The sequence below is a fragment of the Daktulosphaira vitifoliae genome, unplaced genomic scaffold (genome assembly GCF_025091365.1).
Source record: "Daktulosphaira vitifoliae isolate Bord-2020 unplaced genomic scaffold, ASM2509136v1 Scaffold_1, whole genome shotgun sequence".
NCBI classification, from domain to species: domain Eukaryota; kingdom Metazoa; phylum Arthropoda; class Insecta; order Hemiptera; family Phylloxeridae; genus Daktulosphaira; species Daktulosphaira vitifoliae.
The window spans coordinates 79,518,492-79,529,235 of record NW_026099572.1 but is presented as its reverse complement, the minus strand read 5'-3'; the positions used below and the strand labels follow the sequence as shown (position 1 = coordinate 79,529,235).

The window sequence follows — 10,744 nt, the reverse complement described above, 5'->3', positions numbered from 1 at the left end:
GAATCAACACAATTTTTTTATGAGAAATAATATTTTTTAATAATCCCTTTTTCATTCGACATACTTTATCTTAATCAGGGTATTAATAAGAAACTAGCAGATAATGTAGCTTTTGTAATTATCCACCAATTTCTTAGAATTAAACACTATCTACTGATTTGCATCGAAGCGTTTCTTATGATAGTGATTTTAATCACTGTCAGATTAAATCTATACTGGACCCAACTATGCAACGTCCCCACTATGCCGCGTCTCCACTGTGCTGGGTTTTTTATTTTTTGTGTACAATAAGTGAGAAAATGTATTTTCGCACAGATATGTTGATATAAAAGGGATTAGAAACTGTTAAGCTTGTGTGGACAATGCCGTGTATTCTTGTTTAACGTCCAGCCAAATATTAATGATATTTTTGGTTTTGAAAGCGGTTTTTAGAGTAGAGTCACTGGTTAAGTCAATAAATAATTCTTTTGCCAAATTACTATCTGGAATGTTCTTAATATAATCATCTTCGAAAGGGTTTATGATCCATTTAATTTCTGAATAATCCTCAGGAAAATATTGTAAAATAATGGATTTTAGTAATTATAGGTGTTCCGAAATGTTTGTAATTATATTTGAATTTGACTGAATTTCGTTATTTTTCCAAAATGTGTTTAGTGTCTTGAATGCTGAAAGATCATTCTTAGATACTTGTGAAATAAATAAATTCAACTTTTTCACAAATGCATTAACTTTATCACTAGCATAAAACATGTTTGTGTTTGATCCTTGCAGACTTAAATTTAAAATATTTAAACGGTCAAATATGTCTGCCATGTAAGTTAGACTTGACAGCTATTCGTTATCACAAAAAAATTTGGACTTTTCTTTATCAATATCAGTCAGAAGTAATAAAACTTCTGACCTTACCTCTGTATGGAGAAGAAGAGATTTATGAGTAATGTTCATTTCGTTACATAATACTGTGAATAGTCTTGAATTGAGAGGTCTGGCTTTGATTAGATTTACGATTTTTACAGCACTATCAAGAACTAATTTTAAACTTCTAGACATGTTATTGGATGCTAATGCTTGCCGGTGAGTCATGCAATGCATAGTTTTACATAATGAGACAACTTTTTTTATCCTTGTTGCAACTCCGGTCAGCCTTCCAGTAATTGCCCTTGCTCCATCAGAACAAAAACCCACACATTTACCCCATGGCAGATCTATTTCAAACAAATATTCATTAATGGTTGTAAAAATAATTTCAGATGTTTCGTGGGTTTGTAAAGGCTTACAAAACAAAAACTCTTCAATAATTTCATCATTGCGATCGAAACGTATAAATACCATTAATTGGGCCATGTTAGCAATATCAGTACTCTCATCAATTTGTAGAGCAAAGAAATTACAATTTTTCAAATAAAGCAATAATTTATTTTTTATATTCAACCACATGTCGTCAATTCTTCGTTTGAAAGTGACACTTTTTCTATCTCTTTTGCAGCCTTTTTTCCAAGAATCGCACAATTTCTTTTGCTGCTGGTAACACTAGTGTTTCCCCAATTGTGTGTGGTTTTCCATCTTTAGCAATAATTAAACTCGCTAAATAAGATGCTTTAACGATATCTTCATTAAAGTTCGTAAAACTAGACATGCATTTCGATTCCTTCCGGAAAATGGTAACTTTTCTCTGAAAAATTTAGTAGGTTTATTTTCTGTTTCTGGATGCTTCGATAATTGGTGGCGTTTAAGTAGCGATGGCTTCATGCTTTAATTCGAAAGTGTTTCTTGACAAATTACACATTGAGGTAACGGAGTAGAATTTTCAAAACCAAATTTTACAACGAATCCAAATTGTAAGTAACTATCGTCATATTTGCGATTCGTCTGTGTTTTCTGTTTTTTAGTATTTGAGCTTCCGCTCTCTAAAAATTTTTTCATTTTACTTAATTTTAAATCACAAAAAAAGTACGGAAAAACTTCATAAAAATATAAATTTTAATATAAAATATACTTGATGCAAACAACTCGTATGACACTCGTGAATAAACTGAAGGAACTCACGAAACTAGGATAAAGACGCATTATTGTGAAATAGGAATACGCTTTATCGGGCTTATCCGATAAAGTTTATTGATTTGTATAATATTAAAGAGAATATCGTTATCTTAATTGCTACGATTGCAAACGACCTCCACATCATCAAATAAACCAAATAATATTTAATGTTAATAATAATTCATTCCAATTTTTTTTAAAGGTAGATTTTCTTCGCGTACTACCTATGAGCATTCTGCGTACCACAGGTTGAGAACCGCTGGGCTAGGAAGTTTAAATTATTTGCAAATAGTTGTGGTTTTGGGATAAGTCAAGAGTTCTAAACCACTACAAGACAATGATATTTTTACATTACATAATTTGTAGAGTAAGACTGATAAGTATTACAAGTAATTTTTATTCTTTAGAACTGCCCTCAGAATATTAAGAAGATACAACACATACGTATTAATGGAATAAATTGTACTTTATTAGGTACAATTAACACAACATAATAAATCATAAAACCAACTGAATTAATAAATTGATATCATACACTGCATAAAGTTAAAAAAAAAACCCAACACAGTCAGGACATGGCATAGTTGGGTCCAGTATAAATTTAATCTGTCAGTGATTAAAATCAATATCAAAAAATGCTTCAATACAAATCTGTATATAGTGTTTAATTTTTAAAATTTGGNACCCAACACAGTCAGGACATGGCATAGTTGGGTCCAGTATAGATTTAATCTGTCAGTGATTAAAATCAATATCAAAAAATGCTTCAATACAAATCTGTATATAGTGTTTAATTTTTAAAATTTGGTGGATTATTCCAAAATCAACATGATCTCCAATTTTCTTATTTATATCCTGATTACAAGTTTTATGATTAATAAGTAAAATACATGAATAAATACTTCTTTTTTTTCCCAACTACTTGGAGTCGGCCACCTTTATCTTAAACTTCCGCTTCACACAATCTCCCACATCATCTACGATCATATCAGCTGTCCTCCCTCATATCGCATTCAATAACATCCCTCCATCTCTTTTTTGGTCTTCCTCTACCTCTTCTTCCTTCAACATTCATTTTTATAACAGTTTTTATAGCTTCTGATTCCTCTCTCCTCATAACATGACCAAAATATCTAAGTCTATTTTCTCTTATCTTATGCACGATTGACGCTACATCTATACTTCCTCTTATATGTTCGTTCCTTATCCTATCTTTTCTAGTCACTCCACTCATCCATCTAAGCATTCTCATCTCTGCTCTACTTTCTTATCAACCGCCCAACACTCTGGACCATACATTATAGCTGGCCTTATTACAGTCTTGTAGAATTTACCTTTCAACCTCATTGGAATTCTTTTAACGCATGAGACACCAGACGCTTCTCTCCACTTCAACCACCCGCACTTAATTCTGTGTCTTACATCCTCTTCAATATCACCGATCTTTTACACAACTGATCCTAAATGCTTAAAACTTTCCACCTATTCTATCATGTCTTCGCCTATTGTAATTGGTTTCATTTCACCTACCTCGTGTTCTCCTTTGTCAAACTCGTATTCTATATACTCCTACTTATTCTTAAACCCTTTTCTTCAAGAGCCGATCTCCTCACGTCTAGCCTTTTAATAATTTCCTCTCTATTTTCTCCTATTAACACTATATTGTCAACAAACAACAAGCACCACCACACCTCTCCTTGTATTTCTCTAGTAATTTCATCCATCACTATAGAAAATAAGCAAGGGCTTAAATCAGAACCAGAACCAGCACGCCTACTCTTAATCGAAAACCCTCTGTTTTCCTCCCACAATTTTTACCCTAGTACAAGTGCCATCATACATATCCTCTATTATATTGATGTACCTTTTCGGGACTCTTTTTCTCATTAATGACCACTTTAAATCCTCCCTCGGTATTCTGTCATACACTTTCTCCAAATCTATAAATACCATATACAGCTTTTTCTTCTTTTCCCTAAACTTTTCTTTAAGTTACCTCACAAAAAATAATAGCTCCATTGTTAACTTATTAGGCATAAATACAAACTGGTTCTTAGTTTTAATATTGATGTCCAATTCGTAGATTGGATCACTAATTATATTATTTAAAATTAAATTTTTGATTTGGTTTTATTTCATTTAATATGCATTTGATTTTATAAATAATAGTAAAATATTAGTTAAAATTTTTAGTAATTCATCCAAAGATTTAAATACTTTTTAAACTTTATGAGCTTCCTGAACAACAATATATTAGTGTTCTTAACTAAAGAACGCATTTTATGTAAATTACTCTTTACATTTATACGTATTTTTTTAATATTAATGAACTGTACATCAAACTTCTTCTATTAAATGAATTAAAAAGGTATTAAAACATTTAAGACTTTCTTTTGATAAATACAAATAACATTAGTGAGACAAATTGTTAACAATTGACACTTTGAAATCAATCACATCACGTATGTTAAAAAAAAACTAATTAATCTTTAAATTAGAATTTTAGAAAATTGTATAAACCTCAAAATAAAGTTATAAAATAAAAAATTATAGTAGTAGTGGTTGAATCCTTAACAGGAACATAATATATTATTAAATAATTTTTTACATCAGGTAAAGATTAACTAAAATAATATTTCATTAAAAACACAGGTTGAATTATAATTATTATAGAAACATGGACTATGTGGCGGAAACGAGCAGCATTAAAAATAACATAATAATTGCAAGTTAACATAATTACAAGTAGTAAATAAAGTTCCACTAAGACATTTTTAATTTTTCAGTTTTTTTTTGTTGTTGTTTTTGTATTTATTTGTTGGTTAACAAATTTATTTACATAGCTCTACTTATATCATTCGCTGAAACACGAATAATGTTTACTTAAAATTTTCAAGAATACAAAAATTTTTATGAGGAAAACTTATTTTTGAATGGATTTATTAGTCTTCACAAAACTTATGTATTTTTAGCTAATGTTTCAGCCTTGGCAACTACTTCTTCAATTGGTCCAACCATATAGAAGGCAACTTCAGGTAAATGATCATATTCACCAGCCAAGATTTTTGTAAAACCCTAAAAATAGTGTTACAAACAAAATTAAAAAATATAATTTAAGGTTAAGTTATAAAGAGTAATTTTTTTATCATAACCCTCCACTCAATTACTTACAGAATAAATATAACATTTTTTTTTTTGGTTATCTTTAGTTACACATTATTCTTGAATTATTAACTATGTCATACTTTTTAAGTTCATCCCTTAGCCTTGTAAGGGGGTCAACTTTGTTTTTTTAAATAGAAGTACATATTTTTAATTTAATAAAATGTTTGAGTTTTTAATTTAATAGTAAATGGCATTTGAATTTTCAAAATAACTTTATTCGTTTATTAGATATAAATATTTAAAGTTTCAAATTTTTGAGTTAATTTACATGTATAATACACAAATACAGGTAGCTAAATGGTTTTTATGACATCGCTGTCACAGTCACGGATTGTTTATTATCAATTATGACTATCAATAGATACCTGTATTTGTAATAACTTGTTATATTTATATTTAGTATAAATATAAACCAAGTTATATTAAAAATTCAAATGCCATTTACTATTAAATTAAAAACATTTTATAACTAAAAACATTAATAATTATAATTAATAATTAATAATTATANGAGTTTTATCATTATTGTAAATTATAAACAAATTTTAACTCTTAAAGTAACAAGAAGCTTACTTTGATTGTTTCTTCAAGTGGTACCAATTTACCAGGATGTCCAGTAAACACTTCAGCAACTTGGAAAGGTTGAGACAAGAACCTCTGAATTTTCCTAGCTCTTGCAACAGTCAATTTGTCTTCTTCAGAAAGTTCATCCATACCCAAGATAGCAATAATATCTTGAAGAGATTTGTAATCTTGCAAGATTTTTTGTACTCCACGAGCAACATTGTAATGTTCTTCTCCAATGATGTTAGGATCCATAATACGAGATGTTGAATCTAAGGGATCGACAGCAGGGTAAATACCTAATTCAGCAATGGCACGAGACAACACAGTAGTTGCATCCAAATGGGCGAATGTAGTAGCAGGAGCAGGATCAGTTAAATCATCTGCAGGTACATAAATGGCCTAGGATTTTTTAAAGTTAATAAATATTTGATAACTATAATAATATTATAATAAATAAACAACAATACAATTATAATACCTGTACTGATGTAATAGATCCTTTACGGGTAGTAGTAATTCTTTCTTGCATAGTACCCATATCAGTGGCCAATGTAGGTTGGTAACCTACAGCTGATGGAATACGTCCTAACAAAGCTGACACTTCAGAACCAGCTTGGGTGAAACGGAAAATATTGTCAATGAAAAGCAAGACATCTTGACCTTCCTGATCTCTGAAATACTCGGCAACAGTTAATCCAGTCAATGCTACACGGGCACGAGCGCCAGGTGGTTCGTTCATTTGTCCGTATACCAAAGCTACCTATAAATTAACTCTTATATAAGTACATAATATTAAAGGAATGCAACAATGAAAAATACCTTGGAAGTCTTATCTTTTAATGAAATTACACCAGATTCAATCATTTCATGATACAAATCATTTCCTTCTCGAGTTCTTTCTCCTACACCAGCAAATACTGAATAACCACCATGAGCCTTAGCAACATTGTTAATAAGTTCCATAATTAATACAGTTTTTCCTACTCCTGCTCCTCCAAAAAGACCTAAAAACAACAAAAATTCATGAATATTAGCTTCAGTTTAATGGTAAATGGTATTATTGATTAAATTATAAAGAATGTAATGATATTTTGAAGAGAATTTTATAATTAGTGAGATTACAGGGTCAAAACCTAGTACTAGTGCATAAATGAATAAATTACTTCTGAATAAGCAATATAAGTCCTTAAATATTTGTTACCCTCACCCTAAACTACTACTTGACACAATCTCTCACATTAGCCATCCTCATATTGCATTCAATAAAAACCTGTAATCTTTTTTTTTTGGTCCTTTTCTACCTCTTCCTTCTTCAACATTAATTTCCAAAACTATTCTTACAGCTTCTGATTCCTCTTTCCTCATAACATGACCAAACCATTAAAATCTATTTTCTCATTTTATCCATGATTGACGCTATACTTATACTATCTTTTATATGTTTGTTCCTTATCCAATGTCCTCTAATCACTCCACTCATTCATCTAAATATTCTCAGCTCCATTACACTCATTGTTTAATTTCCTTCCTATATTCTCCTATTAACACTATATCGTCAGCGAACAACATGCACCATGATACCTCTCCTTGTATTTATCCTAAGCTTAAATTATGTTCAGGGTTCCTCATACTTTTTGACAAAATTTTACACTAGCTGTCAACTTAACATAACCTCATTAATTGCCACTTAAGAGTGTTAGGGAGGCCATGAAAGTATTGTTATCCCAATCTACAGGGAAGTCCTGATATATTTCTTAAATAGGTAAAAAATATTAGTTAGGTAGTTAATTATTGATAAATTTAAAACATTTAATACTAACCAATTTTTCCTCCTTTAGCGTATGGAGCTAACAAATCTACTACTTTGATACCAGTAACCAAGATTTCTTGTTCAACACTCATTTCAACAAATTCAGGTGCTTCAGCATGGATAGGGGCAGTTTTATCAGTAGGAATTGGACCTCTTTCATCAATTGGTTCACCTGTACAACATCAATTATACACACATATACATATATATTCAGAGATAAAGTTAAATTTACACTAAATAGTAAATAACAGTATTAGAAAATTGAATATAAATAATATTAATGAGTGATAAAATTATTTATTCTGAACAATTAAAAAAAAACTAATAAACTAACAGTAATATATTTCAGGTAATTACCAATAACATTTATGATGCGGCCTAAAGTTTCAGCACCTACAGGAATTCTAATAGGAGATCCAGAGTCAAGAACTTCTTGTCCTCTAACAAGACCTTCAGTACCATCCATAGCAATAGTTCTGACAGTGTTTTCACCTAAGTATTTTAAAAAGTAGTGAAATATAATTAAGAAAACATAAAAAATATTTATATTTTATTCAAAAAATACTTACCCAAATGCTGGGCCACTTCAAGAACAAGACGGGGAGACCGATTTTGAACCTCGAGGGCATTAAGAATTGGTGGGAGTTCTTCATCGAATTGTACATCAACTACAGCACCAATAACAGCAACAATGCGTCCTTGAGATGTACCAGCTTTTGGTTTTGCAGCAGCTTTATTGTTAGCTGAAAAAATATCAACATGGAAAACACATACACAGTATTTAAAAAGTAAGGGAAAAGGTTGTTAAAAAGTAAGGTAAATTGTTACCAAAAATGGAAACATTAGAAACCTTACTTACTAAACACCATTCAAAATAATTTCAATGAAACCTTGCTTAACAATTTATAATTTTCATATCCAGTGGTAATTAATTTGATATGGTTAATATACACTCAAGTACTCAGCATTAAACTAACTAAATGACTTCATAAAAAAAAAAAAATTAAATAATAGTAGCATGAATACAAAAATATAAATAACTAAAATGTTCTTAATTGTATGTTTTTAAAAGACAATTAACTTATTTTTTTGTGGAGTATACATTATTAACATAAATAAATAAATGTACAAAAATAAATAAAATAATCATATTATACCACAAGATTTCTTAAAAAAAAAAAAAAAAAGTGTACAATAATTAATATTGAATTTTGTATAATTCAAACTTAACCAAATTTTGAAACATTCAATGTATTAAGACCTCAATTAGATTACCACCATAAAAATTATGAAGGTCACTAAGGTCACGTGAATTACATTTTTTTTTTTAATTTACTCTTTACTACTATAATTTGACATCAGAGTTTAAGTTGAAAGATTTTAAATTCAAAAAATAAGTTTAATATTTCTTATAATTCTAAAATTATTGAGCAAGAGACCCACGTTGAGCTAGGTGTATAATAAATTAACCAAATCAAAATTTAACTATTTGAAAATGGTTAATATTTCCGAAAATTATACTTTTGAAACATTTAATTAACATATTAATCTTTTTGTAGAATTATAAACCAATTATTAGGTCATCTACAGAATGGCTACGGCAACATAGCCATTTGCCGGGTAATGAAAATCACTATACTTACAAGTTGACGTGGTGGCAACCATAGCTTTGGGCAATTCATTTTGAACAACTTTTGGTGTTAAATTACTTTTGCCAGCTTTCAGGGCGCTAAGGGTTGCCCTTGATAGTAGGTTCAACATGATGTTTCTATTAGGTAATCAGAACTAAAAATTTACAACTGAATAGCAAGCAGAATTCAGTAAGTGAACAGCCGGACAAAATGGACGACCTACGCCTAGACTGCGATACGTTCAGTATAGTGATCAGGGTTCACCTTTAATCGTCAGCTGTGTTAATTGAAATGGTCGCTTAAACATGTGTTTTCTCTTGAAATTTCTACAGGCGTGGTCACACTGATTATTTTATCTCCTAGTAAAATGCGGGAGATTTAAAATACTGAATTGGAATAGTGTTGTACAAAAAGCAAACACCGTACTTAAAATAGAATATTACAATTTTATTTCAGAATATATTTAATTTAAAAGCTTTATATTAATACAATCATTAAGTAATCATACCTAATTCAACACCCGGAACACTCACACCTCCTTATGTCCATCCCTAAATACGTCTTTATCTGTGTTAATTTCTCAATAGAAGTTATTTATGCTTCCATCGAATTCGTGTATTTGAAATGATTTTATACAAATATAAAATACAGAATGACCATTCCTATAGTTTTTTATACAATTAACAATTAGTTGTAATTTTTTTAATATAGTTTAAACATTTTTAGATTACTTAAAAATCATATTTAATATTATTTGTTTTTAATAATAATAATTAAAAAAATTATTTATAGATTTAAGTTTTTACAAAAGTTAAAAATAGCCAATTTTTATCATTTTTCTTACAAAAATGGTTTCTTACCTAATAGGACGACTAATTATTGAGTTAAATACATTTTAATACATATTGTGGGTATGTAGCGTGAGTGGCTATGTATATGTATAAGCCATAATCATTAAAACTTCTTTCTTTCTGTATCTTTTATGTTCCGATCTTTTTGTAAAAAAATGTTATAAAAACACGTATCAAAGATTTCATTCATAATGATAACTTAAGAGGTCAACACAAATTTAAGTTTGGGTTTTAAATACTGGATTTTAATAACTTGTACATTTTTAGTGATAGTAATAATTTTTTTCTTAAAAAAGTTGAATTTTGTAGTAGTTTTTGTGGCTATATGAATTAAATAGTTTATATATTTTAGTTTTAAATTAATATTTAATTGTGAGTGGTCAATTTTAATTATATTTCACATGAACTTCAATTAACTAATATTGCAAGAGTTCGTTTGATATACCTTACTATCACTCATACTTTTATTCTCGATAAGTTTCTGTAAAGCTTTTTCTGAATATTTAAACCACTTATCAACACATCACTGTTGGTAGTATACATGATTACTGATCTTTAAACCTTGTTTTTATATTTATTTGTAATCTGTATAACAGACCTGCAATTTATGCAAGTTTTCCACAACTTTTGTCTGCTGACGTTATGCAGATGCGTAATGACCACAGGCGTAACCTATT

At 29.4% G+C, this 10,744-nt stretch overlaps 2 protein-coding genes across 2 annotated transcripts; both read right to left on the bottom strand.

Annotated features, from left to right (window-relative positions):
• Nucleotides 1–13: 13 nt before the first annotated feature.
• LOC126894010 (SCAN domain-containing protein 3-like) lies at nucleotides 14–2,025 on the bottom strand. Its single transcript, XM_050664632.1, has 2 exons — nucleotides 1,281–2,025; nucleotides 14–1,208 (listed from the first exon to the last, which is right to left on the bottom strand). Exons 1-2 carry the CDS (start codon nucleotides 1,438–1,440, stop codon nucleotides 835–837), a joined length of 534 nt encoding a protein of 177 aa, XP_050520589.1. The 5' UTR covers nucleotides 1,441–2,025; the 3' UTR covers nucleotides 14–834.
• Nucleotides 2,026–4,599: 2,574 nt separating this feature from the next.
• Nucleotides 4,600–9,455, bottom strand: LOC126903657 (ATP synthase subunit beta, mitochondrial). Its single transcript, XM_050682016.1, has 8 exons — nucleotides 9,229–9,455; nucleotides 8,155–8,328; nucleotides 7,943–8,077; nucleotides 7,596–7,757; nucleotides 6,595–6,779; nucleotides 6,254–6,535; nucleotides 5,782–6,174; nucleotides 4,600–5,118 (listed from the first exon to the last, which is right to left on the bottom strand). Exons 1-8 carry the CDS (start codon nucleotides 9,344–9,346, stop codon nucleotides 5,002–5,004), a joined length of 1,566 nt encoding a protein of 521 aa, XP_050537973.1. The 5' UTR covers nucleotides 9,347–9,455; the 3' UTR covers nucleotides 4,600–5,001.
• Nucleotides 9,456–10,744: the final 1,289 nt, after the last annotated feature.